Below are 24,235 nucleotides of genomic sequence, written 5' to 3' on the forward strand. Positions count from 1 at the left end.
CAACAGAACTTGACAGATGGGGATGATTAGACATTTTTATTGTATAGTAAACAGCAGCTTTAAATAATAAGACTAATCCTTTGGTGTTTCAAGGGAAATAAGTAATGCGGCTTTTGGGTGATATGAGGCTGGTTGGATCATCACAGGGTTTTCGGTTTAAAACGGTTTTGGGATGTGACTTGGACAGACTAAATGAGTGCTGCAGGGATGACGTATTTTGGTTGACCAACCCGGAAGTTAGTGTGACAATGGTTTCCTCGCCATTCATTTTTCACATAGACTTTTGGATTATCGCAAAGATAAGCTCTGTGTTTAACCAAAGTTTATGACACTTACACATTTTGTCCAAAAAGATGATATTCACAGACAAACAATTGAATTTTGAAGCCTAAATGGGTTTACTAGAAATAAAACGCTAACCGTAGGCTACAAGCAAACCGTCTTTTGACCTCAATGTGATCATCGCCAGCAAGCTTCCGACAGCTTTTTCAAACTTTATTAAACACCTTTGATAACACATTGCCTTAAGGAAATACTGCATGAATGAATCTTTGTTAAGAATATTGCGATGATTTTAAGGTCTTCTTGCATCATGACGTTTACAGTCCCTGACAAAGTCTGTAGTCTGTATGTAGCAACTTAATACACGAGTGGCGGTACAGTATTACTGGTGCATTTTATGTAGTAGAATAAAACTTGAAAACATCTTGTACTTGGTTTAACCCAAAATCTTATTTAAGAAGTTTAACCAAAACCCCATTAAAAACTGACTTTGGGACAATGGAACCAGAAGTGCTAAAATGCTAACTTGCTTCTGGGTTTTACCTATAAAAAAGTCACACTTGCAGCACTCTTTTAGACATGACTGGGTGATTTCTGCATTGCATTTTAAACAAAACACTTTCTAAGACACTGGGCCAGATTTACTAACAGTTTGCACCAGGGCAAAAAAATAATGGCGTTAAATAATGATTGTCGGAAATGTACTAAAGATGCGCAGTCAATAATTACTGTAGCTCTGAAAAGGTATGGTCTAGTTATGTCTTTTGGTCCATTTGAGACTGACCTTATTGCATATACATATCTAGGAGTTTCCCTTTCAGGCGCAAAATTTATGAGAGGAGATTATTTAAATGATTCACGCAATGCGATTTACTAATGTTTGTGCATGTGATATTACTGGTATTTGCACCATTATTTAACGCTTAAAAAAATCTTAAATCGTTTGGCCCTTGAAATGGCTGAAATTGTACCTGATAGAAGAGGCATCAGAGACCGCCTGGTAAAAGGCAGAGGATTTTTAAACATGTAACAGTTTATTTGGAATGCAAGAGAAACATATTATTCAAAAATATTGTTTGCCAAGCCATTTTTTTATTTGCTGGAGGAAATAAAAGAGGAGTCACTAAGAGAAGTCACACAAAACCAGGTGTTTCAAAAGTTATTGTAAACCTTCACTTTTTAGTGTCCTATGGCTTCGTTAGCTGTGATTTCCATGGTGCTGAACTCAAGCGCATCAGGTGTTAGTAGATCACGCACACCTCATCAGCTCTGCTTATTTGGGACCCTGAACTAATTTGCGGTGCTCTAAGTAGATTGCGTCGGTCATTATGGAAATCAGCTGTTCTGCCTGTGTTATTTCATTTGCATTTTTTTGTAAAAAAAGTTAGTAAATCTGTCCCAAAATGTTAAATGCTCCCTTATTTGGAAGTCGCTTTGTATTCAAAAAGTCAACTAAATGAGTAAATGTAAAAAAAAAAAACTTTATAAACTACACTCTTAAAAGAAAAGGTGCTACAAAAGTTTTTTTCACAGCGACATTTCGTCAAAGCTTCTTAAATAAAACAATTTATTTTTTGTCATGGTCTAAAGAAACTTTTTTACCACAAACCTTTCATGAAACAAAATATTTTATGGATGAAAAGGATGTTTTATGGGGCCATACAGCAGAAAATGGTTCTTCAATGGCATCATGAAGCAACTATATTTTTAGGAGTGTACAATAATCATGCAGCTTTTCAATGATTCAGATCATTCATATGAATGAAACTTGTAATGCTGTGGGCAAAATTGTAGTTATAGGGCAGCACTCTGAAACAAAAGCACTATAGTCAACCTTAGTCTCGACTTGAGGCCATATCAACATTTTATTCCCTTATCTCATCCTCTGTTTTTTTTTTTGTCTATTAATGACAAAACTGGCCAGATCAGATGCTTTAACATGGATGCCATAGAAGAACAAATTTTGGTTTCTCAAAGAACCATTCAGTCAAAGACTCTTTAAAGGGGATATTTTATTTATTTACTTTATTATTTTAAATAAATTTTTGGTGTCCCCAGAGTACGTATGTGAAGTTCTAGCTCAAAATACCATATAGATAATTTATTATAACATGTCAAAATTGCCGCTTTGTAGGTGTGAGCAAAAATGTGAAAAAAAAAAACCCTTTTTGGGTGTGTCATTTAAAATGCAAATTAGTTTATCTGCACTAAATGGCAGTGCAGTGGTTGGATAGTGCAGATTAAAGGGCGGTATTATCCCCTTCTGACATCACAAGAGGAGCCACATTTTAATTACTATTTTTTTTCACATGCTTGCAGAGAATGGTTTACCAAAACTAATTTACTGGGTTGATCTTTTTCACATTTTCTAGGTTGATAAAAGCACTGGGGACCCAATTATAGCCTTAAACATGGAAAAAGTAATATTTTCATGATATGTGTTCTTTAAAGAATAATTTCTTTCTTACATTGTTTCATAATTATAAGAAATGCTCTTTGGATGTTAAAGATTCTTCATTTAGCTGAAAATGGTTACTCTATGGGATCGTGAAGCGCCTTATGAAGAGGATATTTCATGCTTATTTTTATGAATAAAACCAGTATGCCACAGACGATGGTCTGTTTAATGTGTTACACTGTTGTTTATGCAGTAAAAGGAAAAATACCTGTTAGGAGTGTAAATGTTTCTGTAAAACACCCTGGGACGTTTCCAGTATGATAGAATAAGCACTGAAAGAAAACACTGTTAGCCAACACCTGCTGGGATGAATCACAAAATCAGCGTGTTAGAATCAATCCTTTAATTTTATTTAAAAAAATCACACACCATAAAAATTACATGTACAAAACTATAAGATTTTAAATTGATTTATGTACAGTTACAAAAGAAAATGGCAAAATAAAAAGTGACGGATCAACTTAAAAGAACAGCTATAATTGTGCTCCGAGTTGGGACTGTTCACCAGCATCTTTCTGTTGGTTGGAGTCCCAGTTCAGTTCTTACTGGGCGGATGATCGCGACTGATGCTGCAAAGCTGGCGGAGGAGGGTGGATTGATGACGGTGCAGAAGAACAGAAGTACTGTTTACTTTAATCCCATTTGAAATCTCTCTCACTGGTGCGGTTTGCATGATTGAATGGGTGGAGGGAAATGCATATCTAAAGGAAGCAGAGAAACAAGATCAGACCCTTTGGCAAATGGTGTAGAGCTTGAAACAATACAAGCTTTAGCCTAGTCATTTACAGTTCATCTCACCCACAATGTAAAGCCTAAAGCCCTCAAAGACCAGAAAAGGTTTTGATTTCAACATCTGACTTGAAATTGATCTAATATGAATGAATGGACAAAAGGAATCAACAACAGCACAGATTCAGTATTGTGGTCTCCTATCAGGGTTTCTAAAACCTCTGGTTGGAAGAACAGCTGATGTAAATGTTAATTTGTTGGCAGGAGGAGTGGATTGCCACCAAGCTTTGGAAAGCTGGAGAGACCGTGAAAGCAGCTGGAATCGGACAACATGGTGACTCAACCCAATTCTTGTTCTGGTTCTGATAGATTATTCGTTCTGAACATCACCAAGATAACATTTAACAACTCAATACCTGAACATGAATTCCAGCAAGAGAGACCCAGCACCCAGAACTAAAAACCGGCTCCATTTTACTCAAATGTATCTCACGTTTTTTGGTTCTTGTGTTTATGGATCTGGAACGTTTAAATTTTGATGGAATGTAATAAAAAAATATAAGCAGCAGATCAATTTATCTAATATCAATAGGGATTTTTTTTAATGTATTATTTATCTACACTATTTAAAAATGTTCTGACTTTTTGTAAGTATAATAAAATTGGCAGACCACTATGGTGTAATAGTTTTTTTGCCGCCTTTAAATTTTTAAAGTAGGCTATACTTAATTTGGCTTTATTTGTAATTTCAACTTATTATTTTAAATGTTTACCAAAGTTTCTGTGAAAAAACGAATTTTAATGACTTTACTGTAAAAAGTGAAAAGTTGGATAATCTTAAAATAATACTTTAATTGGTACACTTGGGAAATTATACAATTTTCACCTAAAGTGAAACAAAAAAATATTTAACCCAGGGCTGGGTTACTATAGGACAGATAACAATTCTGGGTTAAAGTGACCCAAATAATGGGTTGTTTTAACCCAACTGCTGGGTTATTGTTAATCAACCATGTTGAAACAACCCAGCAGCTGTGTTAAAACAACCCATTATTTGGGTCACTTTAACCCAGAATTGTTATCTGTCCTATAGTTACCCAGCCCAGGGTTAAAAACAACCCAATATTTTTTAGAGTGTAAAGTGAGATTTTAAGTTAAAAAAATATATTTTTTAAGTTTTACCAATTAAGTTGATCCAACTTTTCAATTTTTATAGTGTTTAATTAATGTTAAAACATTTTAAACTGTGAAATAGTAAGTTGAAATGACTTGTTAAACCCATATAAGTGTACTTTAAAGTTTAAGGCAGAAAAAAATTGTGTTCTGTCAAAATCTGAAATTAAATAATACTTTGACATTTTTGATGGCTGTGAATGCAAAAAAAATAAATTTTGTTTTACAAAAATGTTTACATTTTTTAGAATTCTTTAAAATAACACAACAGGCCTTTAAAATGACAAAAAAAAGTATTTAACAGAAAGGTTAAGACCTTGTTCACTCTGTCAGTCCAAATCCGATTTTGGTGCATATCTGATAGGAATCCAATAAGATTTAGAAAGTGTGAACGGGGAAAAACCACATGAAATCCGTTCTGTTTCAGGCTACATCCAGAGGTGATTTGAAATCATTTTCAAATCGCATTTCCGGAAATCCATTTTAGTCTGACCGCCCTGATCACATATCTGAAGCTTTTCGGTTACGTCATGCTGTTGCGTAAAGTAAAATGTAAACACATCAGACGTCAAGGCAGATTGTCATCCCAGCGTGACGTCATTGCCATATAAACATTGCAGATAATTCGGAAAATGGCAAAATGCTACAGGACGAAGAGATCAGATCTGTACAGTTGTGATACACAATATGGACAGTGAGTCGGTCAAATTGGATATGCACCAAAATCAGATTTGGACTGATAGTGTGAACAAGGTATCTGACACCAGACTTGTAAAATTCCATATGATTCTTTTTAGTTATTTTGACAAAAAAAAAAAAAACTCATGCCCATGTATTTGGCCTCTAGAGCAACCATATGTTACAGCGAAACGTGCTCGGTTCAGACTGCATGTGGGCTGGGAGACGGATCTGTCTGAAGCCCCGCGGCTTTCAATGATATAGCAGACACGACACATGAAAAACGAGCAAGATCATTCAAACACTGCTAAGATCAACAGCTCCGGGCATTTGCATATTAAGTTAAGTTTCTGTTTTTGTTTGTTTTTTTCAGAATATCGACCAAAATACTGGTTTCAGTATTTAATCTGGTTAGGTGAAAAATAAATGTTTACAATTTTCACTGTGAAAGGATGGGATATATAAGAATTCACATAAAGAGGGAAGATATGCTTGTTGTTCTGGCGAGAGGGATATTTTGGTTAAAGAAAGATCTCATTGTGTCATAAAAGTCTGATCCCTCAGCTATAGACACGATTGCCCAAAAATGTATTTGCACACTGCAAGAAGAAATGGTCAACAAAATGGTCCTAAGCAGGCAGTAGCCTATAAAAAGGTTCTGTATATAAATGCATACATTCTACACCAATATGTGCCTTTGAGGTACTAATATGCACTCTTTAGGTGCTAAGATGTACTTTTTGAAAGTGCCCACTTTTTGACCATTTGTTTCCGACGGTGTAATTCACAACTATTAAGCCTTTGAGGAGGTTAACAACTCACTGGAGGTAAAGGTGACTAGTAAATAACTTACATTTTCAACTTTTATAATACTTTCTGAGGCTTAAAAGCTCCATTTATTGGAATTGCATAGAGGAGCGACCAGCAATCTCTCGTTGGATGGTTGGACAGGTCTTACATGCCAAAGTGTGTTATACAGTAATGCATACGTCATGTTAATTCACATTCTTTCCGAGTCTTGATGGTAGAGAAAAGCTGAAGCCAAAATACATTCAGTACTAATCTCCTATATATGAATTCAATGACGGCATTCAGCAATCAGAATCGTATTAGTTGGTTTGGCCGTCATTATATCTCTCATTATGAGTTATATCACCACACCCTGTTTCTCGTCAGCACTATTGATTTTGCAATTAAATCCAGCCTGGTCCTTAGATATCAAATGAAAGAGTCTTTCAATGGATTTTGTGGAAGCCCATGGGGCAAACAGTGAATGACAGTCGGGCATAAATCACAGAAGCTCTTTAATAAAACAGCAGTCTGTCATGCAAACGGCGCACTGGGGATTGCCACACCAACCACCTTTCAAAAGCCAGAGATAGGTAAAGCTTTTTATAATCTCTTATCTCTTTAAAGATGCACACATTTCTGCATTATATGACTATTTAATTTTAATATGTTTTTTTTTTATTTAGCTCAGTGAAAATACCCAGTATATGAGCTATGAGGCCACATTTGAACAGATGCAAATTATTTACTGTATGTAGATTTAACTAAAGGGGTGGTTACATGGATGCTAATGTAGCAAATTTGGTATGCTAGCCTATGCATAGAATCTATTACGTTTACTGCATGCTAAAATGAACTCTGACTTGTGAATTTGCATAGCGAAAACACGCTTCATCATTGAATATCTAAATGTCACAGGTTGACTTCTTGACCTGCCTGGAAATAAACTATGAAGAAACCTCATTTTGCAAGTTTAAAGTGATTTGGTTTTTGCTGCGTACAGAAGTTACATTTTTGCAGAAAAGTGCATTATATATACTGGTATATTTCAATATATTAAATTACTTACAATTCATGATTTATTTCAACCTTCAATGGTCAAAAAAATAAAAATGCATTAATGAAGGTCAACTGAAGTGCCTTGGAACCCTCAGCAGTATTTCACTTTGTGATGTCATATAAACTAAAACAGGAAGTCAGTGCGAAACTATCAAGAAGACCCTCCCCCATTTTAAAATAACCAATAGCGTTGTGTTTATGGCACAGCCTAGCAAAGCTGCATTTGACAGCTTGTGAATGCTATAAATTAGATATATAATAAATTGTTATCCAAATTTAATGCGCTACTTTCACTCCCTCCAATAATTCAATTCCTGTTAATCGACATGTTTGTTTAGACGTGCAGCAGCGCAGCACATTGTTAAAACAAATATTGAGAAAACATTAACGTGCATTGCAAATTTATTAAACATAAACATCTCTCAAAATAGCTGTGTTAGTGAATATCAAAGTAAACAATTGATTATCTTAACCACATGTTAAAAGTTCCCTGTCATTAAAGTTAACTAAATAAGAAAGGAAGAAGACAAAATCACTCACTGCTATGACTGGCTAACTGTAACTTTGTAACAAAGACTAATCCAATTTTTTTTTTTAAATAAATATACTTTTTTTGCCAAAAATCCTTGGTGTTAAGTTTAAGTAGTTTAGTTTAGATTTCCTAAACAACATGTAGTTTAGATTTCCTGAACAACTTTTATGAAAGTTACTGCAGTAAACCTAAGTTCTTTTGTTTTATTGACAGACAGTAAATCAGATGTGAGAAATAGAAGTTTAAAATTTAGCCCAATAAACCTCGTAAAGTAGCCTGGTCAACCCAATTAATTTTAGCCCTGCCACTGTTCAGTAAGGACTAATGGCGCTTTCACATAGGACTCGGTGTGCGCTGCGCTATGAAACCCATTTATTTCAATGGCTTGCGCCGCGCAAGGGGGGTTTGTTGTTGCGTTGACCAAAGCGCAACCGCGCTCAAAGTTCATAATAGTTTAACTTTTGCGCTGCGCTCTGTGACGAACAGTGTTGGGGAAAGTTACGTTTAAAAGTAATGCATTACAATATTAAAGGTGCATTGTGTAATTTTTAGAAGGATCTTTTGACAGAAATGCAAAATAATATACAAAACTATATTATCAGGGGTGTATAAAGACCTTTCATAATGAACCATTATGTGTTTAATATCTTAGAACGAGACCTTTTTATCTACAAACACAGAGGGTCCCCTTACATGAAAGTCACCATTTTGTGATGCCATTTTTCCACAATAGCCCTTAAAGAACAAATTTTTTTAATAAGTTGTCTCCAACGATGACATGTTTGTCCGGTGGCGGCTACCGTAGCTTCTCTATGTGTTTCAAAAGCGAGGGGTGAGCCGTGGACTAAGCCGCTGGTTGCAATTCGCAACCTCATCACTAGATGCCGCTAAAATTTACACACTGCACCTTTAAGTTACTCCCCAAAAAAGTAACTAATTGCGTAACTTAGATACTTTTCATGTAAAGTAATGCTTACGTTACTTCTGCGTTATTTTTTCTTACTTGGCTAAGGCTTGATCTCTTTCAGGCCTAACAGGTGGCTTTTATGACGTTCTGCATCAACCCAGTCTCACCCCATGGCGTCAGTATTTGACGACGCTTGACCATGCGTCGGGGTGTTGGCGCGGGGGGTATACCTTTCGCGTCATTTTTTGACGAACTGGGGACTTCAATACTATTACGTCCGTTGCATTCTCTTTTCCTATTTTCTTACCATTTTTGCGTCGGTTTAGGGTTAGATTTACATAATGACATCCCTACCCAAACCTAACTCTAACCCCAACGCCAGGTGACAACTGTTTAATTTCGCGTACCTAACTCTAACCTAGTGCTGCACAATTAATCGCATCGCAATCGCCAGCCTGTGCAATTATATGACAGCAAAATGTTGCAATTATATTAAATAAATAAATGTGTGGACTTGTTAACACAAACTTTCTGATAACAGTTTGATGATTTTCCTTGCTGTTTAAAAAAGAAAGAAAAACGAACAAAAAGGCAGTGCACGTGTGGCATGCACGTGTGTGGTGTGCGTCGTCACTTATACCAGACCCAAGATGAGGTTGACAGTGATCTGGTAGATAAAAAAAACTGTTGTATGGCGGTATTTTGGATTTAGGATTACTGACACTGAGCAGTTGCTACATCACGTGGCAATAGGAAAACATTTCCAGTTTTACAAATACACATTTTAGCTAAACTGTGTGTGGATTTTCCTTAAAACCCATCAAGTTGACTCATGATACCATTTAGTATAATCGCAATCGCACATCGCAATATTAGCAGCAATATCCGCAATGGGAAAAATTACCCAAATCGTGCAGCCCTACTCTAACCCCAACGCCAGGTGACAACTGTTTAATTTCGCGTACACGGTTTAATTTTGCGTAATCTAACCCTAAACCGACGCGAAAATGGTAAGAAAATAGGAAAAGAGAATGCAACAGACGTAATAGTATTGAAGTCCCCAGTTCGTTAAAAAATGACGCGAAAGGTATACCCTCTGCGTCAACATATTGACGCATGGTCAAGTGTCGTCAAATATTGACGCCATGGGGTGAGACTGTGTTATCTGCATTCAGAAATTGCATATTTCCATCACAAAAATTACTGAAACTGTTCCCGCTCAGGCGCGCATGCATAGAGTTCGTAAATCTACGTTTAATGCAGTACATCGTTTTTTTACATCTAATTAATTAAACTGAAAAGTAACTTGCATTACTTTTTTAAAAAAGTAACTAAAATATTGATATGTACATTTATAAATAATGCGTTACTTTACTCATTACTTCAAAAAAGTAATATTATCACGTAATGCACATTACTTGTAATGCATTACCTCCAACACTGGTGACGATTACCCGCGTGGCCAATAGAAACAGGGCATCCAAACAAGCACAAAAAGCAAAATGTACGAAAAGCTTACTGTTTGTGTCGGAATTCCCGGAGCTGTAGAGACGTCGGAAGAAAAGCGGTGTCATGTAAACGCATATCGATTCAAGTTGGCATGTCAGGTGTATTTTAAGTCAGGAATTTTTTGTAGGTAGGCAGCTTAAGTTACGTGAAATGGAGGCAGGTAACATCAGCGACTGTATTCCTCCTCCACTACTTAACCCAAATAAAAATACTGTAGTAATTTGTAGTCACGTTGGTCTCATTGGGGGCTGAGCCCCTTAAAAATGAAAATCCTAGAATCGCCACTGCTTTCCTTCATAACATGTCATGTGTGAAATATGTAATAAAAATCACATGAATGGCATCCCGGATGTCTAATTTACTTTTACAGTTTACGTCTAGTTGGTCACATGGATAGTTCAGTTTGAGTTTGGAGTCGCATACAATACAGCTCATTACTAAAAAAAAAAAAACTATTGAGATGACATGGAAAGACATATCATGCAATTAAAACAAAAACTACTAAATACTTTTCTGCCCCCGTGACCGTAAATTCCTGAGTCATTAGGTGTTATAATTCTCTATTTCATTTTCGGCAAACACATGCAGAAGTGTCTTCGAGAAACAAAACAGAACAAACGAAACCTGCACTGAGCCGTTACTAAATTTCGAGGAGTGCAGCTGTACTATGTGATTAACAATGTTCTAGTAATTAGTAATTAGGGATTTCTTATCTCAGAGAGGTGGAAGGTGGAACAAAGCATTAAAGTATCAACAAACATCCCCTCTGGGTTAGAAGACAGAAGCTAGATAACATTGCTATAGACCCTTTAACTCATTGTTTACAGATAAAACTACAAGAAGCCCTAATTAAACCTGCGGCAGAATATACCGCTGTATGTCAAAGCTGTGGTGTGGTGGGCTGTTCACATGCTTATAGGGCAAATAACAGCCGTTGGCTCACATGCATCCAGGCTTGAGCCCGTTAAATGTGTTTTCCCACAATGCACTTGTGTAATTGCATCTATAGTTTCCATGTAAAATATGGCAGGGCTTCTTTCATCTACAACAGCAGGGATAAAAGACATTTCAAGGTCATTGCCTTGCGAGACGTATGTTATATAATGGTTTATAGTTGACGTATAAATAGTTGAATCTCATAGTGTTGGTGGTATTTCTGTTCCAATTACATACAGTATCTGTTATAAAATGGCAAATGAGCAATCAAATGGGACGACCTGCATTAGCATGTGGTGGCAGAATCTGCTCACGGAGCTCATCGCTGTGTCATCAGCATGAAGAAGTGATTAGTCACGTAATGATTTTTTTTTAATTGGCTAAGAAATGAGGCTTGACAAGTCGAAACGAAATGCTAAGTGTGGCAAAGGGGTGCCAACAACCAAACTGCTTGGTAATTGCAGTTCTGTTGGACTGTTACTAACGCATAGAGATTTTTTTTGCATCGCTGAGAACAGAAGTTAGTAGGGAGTGTCGAAAGGTCAGAGCTCAGTCAGTTTTTCTACAAACAGTCGGTAAAACTTCTGTTCTTAGTTAAGAAAAAGCAACAAATTATGAATGTGAAATGAAAGGAAAACTTGTCATTTTGGCTCCTCGAAATGCAAATGATGACTTTTTCTTTGTGGTGTATTTTAAAACAACAGTTACTTTGGTGACATTACTCTGATTATTCACTAAGAATTGTGGTTGTTTTTTTATGAATAGTGTGTGTTACTGTTGTTACTGTGTTATATATTTACATTAAATACAAAACACCTTACGGACATATTTAATGTTTACTTAGTGCTGTGATTATCATATAAATACTGTATTGTAATGCATCTGCTGCTGTGGATGTTTACGCTGCTAAGAAGCAGAGACTGGTGGCAGCGAGTTGTGTTTAAAGAATTTAGTGATTTAGAGTGAAGGGGAAAATAATTTTGGGAAGTATCTATTTTTAAATAAAATTCAATCTCAGAAACATGGTATATATTTGTATTTTTCATACAAAAATATAATTTATTTAGCTATACTGACTTGTATTACAATGCATATACTATTTAAAAAAATATATGCATTTAAATAATATTTTATCTTATTTTTTATATAATAATTTTGAATTGAATACAGTTAACAAAATATCTCTATGTCTTTTTATTTATTAAAAAACAGTTATAAAATATTTATAACTAAACTTTAATTAAATAAATGTAACTAAATACCTCTGTTTATTTTATTTATTCATTTTTCAAATATAATAATTTTGAATTAAATACAGTTACCAAAATATATATGTGTCTTTCTATTTATAAAAAAAACAGTTATAAAATATTTATACCAAAAATGTTATTGAATAAATTTAACAGAATATATCTGTTTATTTTATTTATAAATTTTTCAAATTAAATACAATTAACAAAATATATCTGTTTCTTTTTTATTTATTTAAAAACAGTTATAAAATATTTATACAATTTTTTGAATTTAATACATTTAAAAAAACATCTCTGTTTATTTCAATTATTCATTTTTTCATTTATTCATTATTCATCAATTTATAAAAATTTTTTAATTGAATACATTTATCAAAATATTTTTTTATTTTATTTATAATTTTTTTCAAATATAATAATTTTGAATTAAATACAGTTAAACAAATATTTATTTATTATAAAACAGGTACAAAATATTTATAACACATTTTAAATTGAATTCATTTAACAAAATATCTCTGTTTGTTTTATTTATAAATTTTTCAAATATAATAATTTTGAATTAAATACAGCTAACAACATATCTCTGTGTCTTTTTTACTTATTATAAAACAGTTATAAAATATTTATAACAAAATTTTGAATTGAATACAGTTAACAAAATATCTCTGTGTCCATTTTTTATTATAAAATAGTCATAAATATTTATAACTGAATTGAATAAATTTAACAAAATCTCTTTAATTTAATTTTATATTTCATTTTATTTTATTATTTTATTAATTATTTTTGAATAAATAAAAAAACACTCAACAGCAGACTTAAATCTTTCCCCGCCAGTGTTTTTTAAAAAAGTTGCCAGCTAGCGTTTTTTTTTTTTTTGATTTTCACAAAAGTTTAATGCCTTCCAGAAAATGTTGGATAATGGTGGATAATAGCGGAAACACATTGCTGGAAAAACGTCATTGGCAGGGAAGCGTTTTCTCTTAATTGACGAGTTAACTGGTCAATGTCAGGGAAAGGGTTAAGGGCCATTCACATTATAATGATAACTATAATGTTAACTATAACAATAACTAGTGTCCACACCACTGGAGGATAATGACAACTGTATGCTAGTTCACTAGCGAGGCACAGTACTCAAGCAAATCATTTACCTTTAAAGGCATTAACTAATATTGCATTTAATGTATAACTATGTTGTTCTTCTTGCATTTACACAGCGGGTATAACTAACAAATGCCCTCAAACGCCTTGTTTTACTTAACTCTAAACAGTGAATCTAGTAGTTTGTGTAATCTAATATCTTACATTTTGGTGTAGTCATTGTAGTAAAATAAAAGCATTACGTTGTCAATTTCACAGCAACTACATCAGCGCTGGATACCTGAGGTAAATTTTTTACGGACCTCAGCAATGAGCTTTTCCACCGTGTCATCTCTCATTTCAAATGCACGTGCACTTGAAGTTCAAATAGATTTGATGGGCTGTCAATAATTTATCAGTTGGGAAAAAATCACACAGAAAGTGATCCCAACCATATTGTTCATTGTATCTTTATCGTTATAGTTGTGAACTCCGCTATTTTCTTTAATATAAAACGATTTTTATAACCATATTTTTTTATGAAATTATAAAAAATCGTTATCATTATACTTTGGTTTGTGGCCTGCTCAGATTATCAGGTAGTTGCAGAAATGCGTCTCTCGGGACATTGCATGACAGATTCACTGTATGTGTGATTCTCAGCTTCGAGCGCTAAAAAGATGAAATAAACAACTCAATACGTCTTAACTTTGTCTTTCAAGTTGCACTGTCAAACTTTTAACCGCTCTCATTTCTCAAAGTCATGGACAGCATGAAGCTTTGATTTTCTGATCGATAGACAGGTGAAAACTCAATCGTTGATTTTCTTCGCCGGCTCCTTAACCGAACAAAGACCCACCGATTGTGTGTGACATCAGCAAACATGTTTTCTGATCTCACACATACCCTGGCCGCACACGTCTTCAACCTCAGTCAATATTTCATCTGCCGGCTCACAGCTTAATTGAAAGTTTCTGAGAATAGTTTCTCAATATTTTCTACCAACAAACAGCAAAAATTAAACAAGTGCACGTCTAAAAACATCCCTCTTTTTGGAGCACTTTGTATGTGTGCCATATCTCCTGATGGAATTTATTTGCGTGCAGCATTCTTTACTTTCACGTCTTCACCCTCGGTTCAGACACGACGCTCGTGAGGGAATTTTTAGCAGCATTTAAGACTCTAATGGGAAATATCATAAGGTCAGTTATTCAAGGAAGTGTCATGCTGTTCCTGAGCTTGAATATAATGTGAACGTCTGATCGTACGCTGTAGCGTAAATTGTGCATTACTCTATTATAACCTCTTACTGACGTTAAGCCGTGATTGAGGTAAACTTTTACAAACTTGACATTTACTATGGCCTTATGTTGGCATTTGTTTGCAATCTGAGCCAATATGTGGGGATGAAATGCAGGTGGAGATTTTTGATTCATGGTAATTATTTTTCCACATGAGTGAGCATGAATTTGGATAAAGGTCTGGTACATATGGTTGATGTGCAATCACACAATAACCTCAGGACAGATACGCCAATGTCAAAAGAGGAGAATTATACTGGATTATTCTGAGCCCTTCCTAATCATTGATTCTGTTGTCAATTGTAAGGTGTGAAAATGTTGTATTAATCATAAAAGAAGGAAATGCAATCAATATTTCACATGATACATCAAAGAGAACCATTTGAAGTATTGTTGTATCTTTGTGGATGAGGTTTACATAAGAAGTTCTGCTGTAATGTTATCAACCACCAAAGCTACAGGCTTTTGATAACAGTTTGTAACATTGACAAAGCTTTGTTGACAGTAGTTGACAGTTGAAAATTATATTTTCGAAATTTAGTACAGAAAATATATCAGTAGTAAATGTTTTGGTCTATAGACGGTTTCATCAAACGTATGCACATTATCGCAGTTACGCGCCTAAACTGATGTAAGCTTCCGGTCTGTATTTAGTTATCGGTCTGGGCTGGGTTTCCTGATAACGATTGACCTAGGACTTAAGAGCGCTTTCTACGAGCTACTTAACGAACATTCTTTGTTCATTTACGTGTGTTTCCCAAAGATGCACGTAAAACGATCACTCACAGTTGGGTTTTAAGTGCTACTTACAAGTCGCTATCTGTTTGTCAAGTGCTGAAATGTCACCAATAGAATGACTCGAATTTGTAGCAGAAGCTTGTTTAGGCTAATGATCTTCAGCCGATGTGCACTAATATATTTTATAATATTTTTCATTATTGTTCAATGACTTTTTAAATGTTTTAATAATTAGTGCATAATTAAATATTATTTTCCATATTTAGTTAGGATTCGTCCCATTGCGAAATGCCTTCTGTGTTTCTATTATAGTTTAGATTATTATTATTATTTGTTGTTTATTATCTATGTTTATTTATTATTATGGATTATTGCATTGTACCGTAAATATTTATTTGGTTTCTTTAATTAGATGCCATTTCCCTTCAAAACAATTTTTAGATGAATTATAGCAGCAATCAGTATTAACCATTTATCAATTTGCTACCATTTTTACCAAAATACAAAAAACTTTTACTAACTTGTACAAAATACTTTTTCCTTCTTTATTAATTTATGTTTAGTCATTTAAATTTGATTTCTTATTTGAATTTTCAATATATTATATTATATATTTAATATAAAATAAACGAAGAAGAACCCAATAAATAAATAAACATTTTAAACATTACATTATCGTCATTGCAGGAGTGCAATTTGCTGGTTGTCCTGCAGGTGACCTTGTAACTCTGTTGTCTTACGATATACTTAAGAATTACTCCAGAGCACTCGTAGATCTACGATGATTTTCAAGTGCAACTTAAGTCACGAAGCTTTTGGGAAACAGCCCGTAATTCTAAAATGATTCATACAATCGTTTTAACGATCTACTTAGCCTTACAATGCTTTTGGGAAACCCGGCCCTGGCTGGTGGCTAAACTGATCTCAGAAACAAATAACTTCTTGAAATAAAATGTTTTGGTTTGCTAAAGATCAGATGGATCAGAACTGTACGGAGAGTTTTGGCACTCTAAAAAAGGCTAGATTATTTTTAACCCATAATGTGTAAATATTGGACAGAAAACCAGCTGGGTTAAAAATTACACAATGCTGGGTTAAAAATTACCCAATGTTGGGTTGTTGTTATGTAACAGTGGTTTATAATAACTCAGCAGTTGGGTTAAAACAACCCAGCATAATGTTAACCCAACAGTGTGTTCTCTCCAATATCTACCCAACAGGGCTTAAACATAACCCAGCCATTTTTTTTGTGAATTGTAAATATAAATTTTACACAGTAAAGTTAGCCCAGTGTTATGGTTTACACGTGTTAGATATGCTACTGCACAAAGGTAACTTACTTGTTATTTATTTCCCTTGTTATCAAAAAAATAAACTACTGTAAAAGGACTTTTTATTGAAGTCTACCAAAATTTTCTGATAGAAGTTTAAGTGAATGGTAGTGCAAACTGAAAAATCACTAAATGGACTGGAATATTTGTGTAGTATTGGTAAGTGTTTGCTTTTTGGATGAATGCCATTTGCTGATTGTTTTTGATAAAAGCATCTAATAACTGTTCAAAATAATAATGCTTTTAAATAACATTAGCAAAAATGATTACATTACATAATGTGTAAACATACTATTAGCTAAGGCTTATTTAAACATTTTGAAATGTCATAAAACGCTGATTTATGCATACAAAAAACAACATGTTGGGTTATTTCAAACCCACTGTTAGGTAAAAAGGGATAAAACAATTGGGTTGTAATGTAATCTACTGTATACTGGATTTGGGTCATATATAAACATTTTCTGGGTAAATTTAACCCAACGGCTGGGTTTGTCCCCTTTTGACCTAACACTGGGCTTAAAATAACATAGTATTGGATTTTGACTAAAATATGAAATTGCTATTGAAAAATAGAATGTGTGTTTGCCAAAGCAAGCTTTATCCAAACATTGTTTGTGCAACTGTAACATAAGTCTGTAAAAACTCAACTAAAGTCATTATTTTGTGATTTACCATTTTTAGATAAAATCATTCTACATAATGTAAAGAACATTCTGTAAAAATATAATCTTTAATAGTGACTAAGTAAGGTCTTGTCAAATATTGAAATGTATCATAAATCAATGATAGAAATCAAACATTGATGCTCCTAATCTCATAATTAGATTACAAGACTTTAGCCGGAATTTCACAGACAATTTTGTCACTTATTACACGGCACTCTAAAATGCTTGATTTTGATTGGCCAGTCGCGACATTCCAAGATATGTTATTCCAAGATAACAGTCACTCAAAACTAATAACACAATGTAACCTGTTTGCTCCAAATCATTTTGACAGGTACAGTTTAATATAAGACAAAAATAAATATAAATGTCTTTTAACTCTTTACCCGCCATTGACAAGTTATCTCGTGAATTAAGAGAAAACATTTGAATAAAAAAAATTCCATAATGAATTTTAATGTTAATCTGCAATACCGCGATTAAATTGCACTTACCCAACTTATGAAAAAACTGATGCCAAAACCTTATTTACTAATTTTAAAATCTATAAATGTTTTGATAATCGTTCTGAATCTGGGCTGGGTTTCCCGACAACGATTGAACTTAGCACTTTCTACGAGCTACTTAACGAACATTCGTTGTTCATTTACGTGCGTTTCCCAAAGATGCACGTATAACGATCACTCGCAGCTGGGTTTTAAGTGCTACTTACAAGTCGCTATACGTTTGTCAAGTGCTGAAATGTCACCAATAGAATGACTCGAATTTGTAGCAGAAGCTTGTTTAAGCTAATGATCTTTAGCCGATGTGCACTTATATTTTTTATAATATTTTGTATCATTGTTCAATGACTTTTTTAAATGTTTTAAAATTGTTCATAATGAAATATTATTTTCCGTATTAAGTTAGGACTCGTCCCATTGCAAAATCCCTTCTGCATTTTATATTATAGTTTATATTATTGTTATTATTTGTTGTTTATTATCTATGTTTATTTATTATTATGGATTAATGCATTGTACCGTAAATATTTATTTGGTTTCTTTAATCAGATGTCATACCCTTCTAAAAAAAAAAAAAAAACCCTTCAAAACTTTTTTTTCCTGCAGCCTAGATTAATTATAGCAGTTATTGGTAGGAACCATTTTTCAAATTACTAGTACCAACTTTTACCAAAATTGTACCAAATACGTTTTCTTTCTTTATTAATTTATGTTTAGTCATTTAAATTTGATTTCTCATTTTAATTTTAAATATATTATATTAAAGTAATTTAAACAAATAAACAAAGAAGAACCCCAATAAATAAATATACATTTAAAACATTACATTATCGTTATTGCAGGAGTACAATTTGCTGGTTGTCCTGCAGGTGACCTTGTAACTCTGTTGTCTTACGATGCACTTATGTATGAACGATTACTTCAGAGCAGTCGTAGATCTACGATGATTTTCAAGTGCTACTTAAGCTACGAAGCTTTTGGGAAACGGCCCGTAATTCTAAGATGATTCGTACGATCGTTTTTACGATCTACTTAGCCTTACGATGCTTTTGGGAAACCCGGCCCTGATCTCTATCAATATTCCTTCACAAAAATTTAATTAGTTCAGCTTTTTTGATAAAAAAAATGAATTTTCCAAATAAAATACCCATATTTAAGAGTTTATAAGCAGAGAAAAAATTAAGATAGGATGAAACTTTTTTTCCCATTTTGTTTGTTTGTTTATTGTTTTTTTTTTGAAAGCAGATAGTCTGTTTTTTATTTGATTTGTATCTTTAGATATTTTTAGAAGAAATTTTTCCTGGAAGGTATTTTATGAAACTTTTGTGAAAAAAAAATGCTGGTGGGCAACTTTTCAGAAAATTATAACATATTTGACATTTATATTTACAAAAGATTAAACCAAATAGTGTGTTTGTGACATTTGAACATCTTGTCTTATCTTAAAACCGAAAGCAAATGGGTTTCCCTCGTGGATGCTCTGCATTCGTTAAAAATAAGCAAATAAAATATTTCAACTCAATATATAATGTTCCTTACCTTACGAAGCAAATAGGACAGGAAAATAACAACCTGCTGTCTTGCTACATTATTCATTACATATCAATGTGTTGCTTTTATTTTGTGCTGCATCAAATTAGTATTTGCTTACGCTATTAGGCAGACATCAGTATGTACACATACTGTATATTAATGTATAAACTGTCAAATTCTCAATGTAAAAGTGCAAGTGTGTACTTACCTTTCTATTATAGCATTATTCTTCAATCCAGATCCAGTAAGTAACACATACTGTAGTTGGCAGCAATCACACAGACAGTCTCGGCCAAAGGGATTTAAAAGGCAATGCGTTCCAAAAGCCAGCAATGGAGAACAAATATGTGCTCCGTTTCCATTGGTTGCAGAAGTGGATTGAGTCCTTAAATATGTCCCTGTAGGAAACGGTTGGATAGTCCTTGGAATACAGTGAGATGAGTGAATACTCAGGAGAGAGAGTCCAGTGGGGTTCGGACAAATTATTTCATATTCCTCCCTATTATCAGATGACCTGGTGTGCTCTGGAGGGGTTGAGAACAGAGAGAAAGACATCAATGATAAACACAACCCAAATAAGGTGCAGATGTCTCAGCTGGTGCTACAAACTTTTTGGAAACACAAACCAGAATGCAGAATGAGTGCATCTGTCACATTACACAGCATTGAGATTAAATAAATTGGCTATATGTAGCAGGCAAGACTGTAATATTTACACCAATGGCCTTGTAGAAGACAAATGTAAGGAATAACTTCCCTGTCTTCATAATTTCATCTCAAGCAACCTGTACACTGTTTTATGTCATGCACTCTCATTTTGTCACATTGCACGTAGCAGAACCGATGAAAAATAGGGAAGGAAATATGCCATTACTTTTCAGGGTTGATGGCTGCCTCTTGCGGGACAGCAGAAGGAGTCATCAAATTTTAAAGTCGCTCCAATCTCGTTGAACCTTCTTCTCGTCGCTGACCTGCGGGCTCACCGTGTCTGTGGTGAAAAGAAAAATGGTTGTGAAGGATGGGCAGGGCTGTGGTAGTGACATGAGGGAGCTGTCTCATGGTTCACTCGTAAGACCACTCAAGGGCAGCGGTCTGTCAGGTGAAATGAAGGACAGCACGCAAACCTTGGTGGAAGATATTGCCTTTGACTTCAGTAAAGCTTTATGAGACTGTAGGAAACAAGTATGTAATGTGTCATAAGTGATGTGTTAACATAAAGCTGCAGGGTTTGCATCGATAGCACCTTGCCTGGATTTACTTTGTGATAATGGCTATGTGATAATGATGTGATAATTATGTGATAATGTTGACTATACGTTATCGTATTTATTCAATGTCGCAGTTGAACATAACCAAAAATAAATATAAAGGTTCTTAAAATATTTGCTATAAGGGTTCTTCACAGGGTTGCCATAGAAGCATCAATGTTGGTCCTCCAATGAAATGTTTAGTAAAAGGTTTTTAAAGGTGTTTCTTTTAGTCTGAACAAAATGATCACTACAAAGAACCTTTGTGTGTAACAGAAAGGATGTTAAAGGACAAGTTCGGTATTTTACACTTAAAGCCCTGTTTTCAGATTGTTTATGATGAAATAGAACGGTCCCGAGAATTTGCGGGTGTTTCTTGTATCACCTCCCACCTCTACAATGGCTTTATAGGTGCACTGGGGCAATCATTCCTAAAATGCATTAAACTTTCATTTACAAAGACGTGAAACTCACCGAGTGGTCAGGGGTGTTCACTGATATGCTCAAATCATAAACCTCATGCTGCATATTTTTTATAATGTACCTTTAATTTAGGAGATTATTTGTATATAATGTAATGTGGATGTTTTATATGCATGGATAGTCACTGAAATGCATAATAATTTATTGATGGCATAAAATAAATGTAGCCTACTTTATGTACAGTACACTTTAAGAGATGCACAAATATGTTTAAAAGTGTGTTTTTTTCTGCAGAACAGGAACCTGCTAGAAGCCAGTTTAAATTGTATCTCAATGTTACTTTTTAATCTTGTATAAAAAATTTAATTAAATGAATTTTAAAGTTGCTTTAACATTAATAGAAATCTCAAAATCAAAAGGTTCATTTGTTTCATTTATATCGAAGAATAATTAATAATTATTATTATTACTGGAAAAATAATGACCTCAAATTTGTTTGAATTTCACATTATTATGGTTTTAGTCATTTAAAACAGGTAAAGCTTTGCTATAATTGTTGACAAAAAAATGATAATTAAATCCAGCAATACAAAAGTGCTTTATTTAGCCCCTCAGGATTTAATTTATTAATGAATATGCATTTGAAAAAAAACTTTTATGCACCAAGTTTCTCTGCCATTTACTGATGAATTACTACTGTAGGTCACCCATGATGACACCCTTGCAAATGTTTCATTAACTATTCATCAAATGTTTCATCAGTTGTAAACATATTATTTATTGAATTGTTGAAGTAATTATAATGACACTTTTTAATATTGTTTGTTTCAGCATCTATTCAAGCTTACTAAGTATGTGTACACAGTACAGGAATGAGATCACACCCTGGGTTGCCAAATAATTAAAGAGGTCATGATGCCATTTCATGTTTTCCTTTGTTTTCGGAGTGTTAAAAGCTGTTTGTGGATGTAGAAGAACCGCAAAGTCACAAAGATTAAACTCTCAAACCCAAAGAGACAAAGGCTCATCCATGCCTTCCAAAGACACCTCATTCAACCCCCCCCCACATACAGTATTTACAGTACATCATTATGTGGGAAGATTTACATAGCACCGCACCCGCACAAATGTATACGCAAAGAAAGAAAACTTTACTTTTATTCTCACTGTAATGTTGTCGCTGCCGCCACCATGTCGTAGAAATACTGTGCTTTGATAGCTGATATTCCAAATATGTTAACATTTCTGTAATACACTTGAGGTACTTGATCAATCAAAATGCACTGTATAGCTGTCCAATCAGAGCACGCCGTGCTTTTCAGAATGATGAGCTTTGTAAAAATCAACATATTTCAGAAAGGCGGGGCATAGTGGAGCAACAAAATTTTACAGTATAAACCACATAAACACATGTTCTTTTTAGCAACATTATGTGACCCCTTAAAAATATAAACATGTTAAAAGAAAATGGTAACACCACAATAACGTGAACTAATAGTGAGCAATATCGTTTTTCAGTATTTGTTCATCTTTCTTAAAATAAGTTAATGCCAAAACAATTGTTCATGTATTATGCATTAACTTATACTAACTGTTACACCCTTTGATTTGTAAAATGTACTGTATTATCAAATTCTGAAATTAACATGAACTAAGTTGAATAAATACTGTAGAATTGTTAGTATATATTAGCATATTGCTAGTATATACTAGCATATTTTTAACCAATGTTTACAAATACAACCTTGCTGTAAAGTGTTACCAAAAAAAGTTGAAATATTTTCCGAATGCAAATTGACTTCAGCATGTGTCTGGCTGACCAATCAGAATCAAGTATTACGGAATGCAAAGCAGGCCTTCAAAGTGAGAGACATGCAGATGGCTCCCTGACATGTATGCACTACCAAGGGAAAACAAATTGTCTGCCGGTACGGAGACTTTTGTTTCACAACAAGGATTTTCTGATGTTGAGATCTGACGCTGGCGGTTCACAACTAATCAGACTATTTGTTTTGCATCAGATTGTTCTGTACAGGTGTACAGATTTCCAAACCTATAGGGATCTCTGTTAGAAGCAGCAAGTTTGTTTGGTGGGGTTATTATTGTACCCTAAAACTCTGACTGAACAAAATAATGAATAGATAGTAAATGAAAAGCTAACTTTATTGAAAAACTAACTTATAAATACTAGGATATGAATATATTACTAACAAATATCATAAATGAATTGTAATTGTTTAATGTCACAAAGTCTGAAAAGTGGTAAAAAATTCCTTAGGTGTTTAAAAAGGTCCTACTATGTACCACTTAGGTTCAAATATGTATTTGGTACATATTGGTACATTTGGTACCAATATGAACATTTGAAGTACAGTAAAATTAGAACAAAGGTGTACTGTTTGAAAGGGTACCAACATTTTTGACCATTTTTTAATTAAAGGACATTGCTGATAAGACACACCAGTCTTCATTCTATTATAAAGTGTTTGTGTGCAAAGATTTGGTTTATCTCAAAGCATTACATTCAATGCTACTTTGGTTCTGTGTCGACCTTGAGAACGACCTTAAACTTCGCTGTTGTCACGGCAACCAGTCGAAAAGCTGATGCTGTACATCATGCATTCCTGTGCAAATACAGGTGCAGGCCTTGCTTATATTTAATAGAAATCGAAATCTGTCCATGAAACAAAGTGGAACTGTAACATCGAAACCATTGCTGAAACCAAAAACTAATTGAAACGTCAAAGTTAATTTGAACATTCAAAACTATAATATCTTTGTTCTGCAGACATAACACATTTTATTTCAAATCTACAACTGACTTAGTTGACTGATGCTTGCTTTTAATTCCCAGCCATTAGCTGCTTGATGACTGACGGGATCAAGAGAAATCGTGGAAGTTCAACCTTCTGCATCGCCAGCTCTTGACTGAATGGACTTTATCGATTTAACGATTTAAGGTTTAGGTCCATGACCATTCATCTAGAAAGTGCAATTACCTGATTGGACCCATAAATCTAAATTCCACAAAGGGAAAGCTCTTTAAGACATACTTGGATGTGGCTCATTGAATCAGGTGAATAGCTCTATTCCTGGCAAT

The 24,235-nt window shown here is 34.0% G+C and overlaps 1 protein-coding gene across 1 annotated transcript in view; it reads right to left on the reverse strand.

Annotated features, from left to right (window-relative positions):
* Positions 1–3,068: 3,068 nt before the first annotated feature.
* LOC129437737 (leucine-rich repeat and fibronectin type III domain-containing protein 1-like protein) overlaps positions 3,069–24,235 on the reverse strand; it is a 150,745-nt gene continuing 129,578 nt past the window's right edge. Inside the window, exons 5-7 of the mRNA XM_055196032.2 lie at positions 20,340–20,453; positions 19,674–19,989; positions 3,069–3,441 (exon numbers count right to left, since the gene is read on the reverse strand). Coding sequence (XP_055052007.2) covers positions 20,386–20,453 — 68 coding nt within the window. The 3' untranslated portion in view covers positions 3,069–3,441; positions 19,674–19,989; positions 20,340–20,385. The remainder of the gene's footprint in view (positions 3,442–19,673; positions 19,990–20,339; positions 20,454–24,235) is intronic.

This window comes from Misgurnus anguillicaudatus, chromosome 24, assembly GCF_027580225.2.
Source record: "Misgurnus anguillicaudatus chromosome 24, ASM2758022v2, whole genome shotgun sequence".
Classification (NCBI taxonomy): domain Eukaryota; kingdom Metazoa; phylum Chordata; class Actinopteri; order Cypriniformes; family Cobitidae; genus Misgurnus; species Misgurnus anguillicaudatus.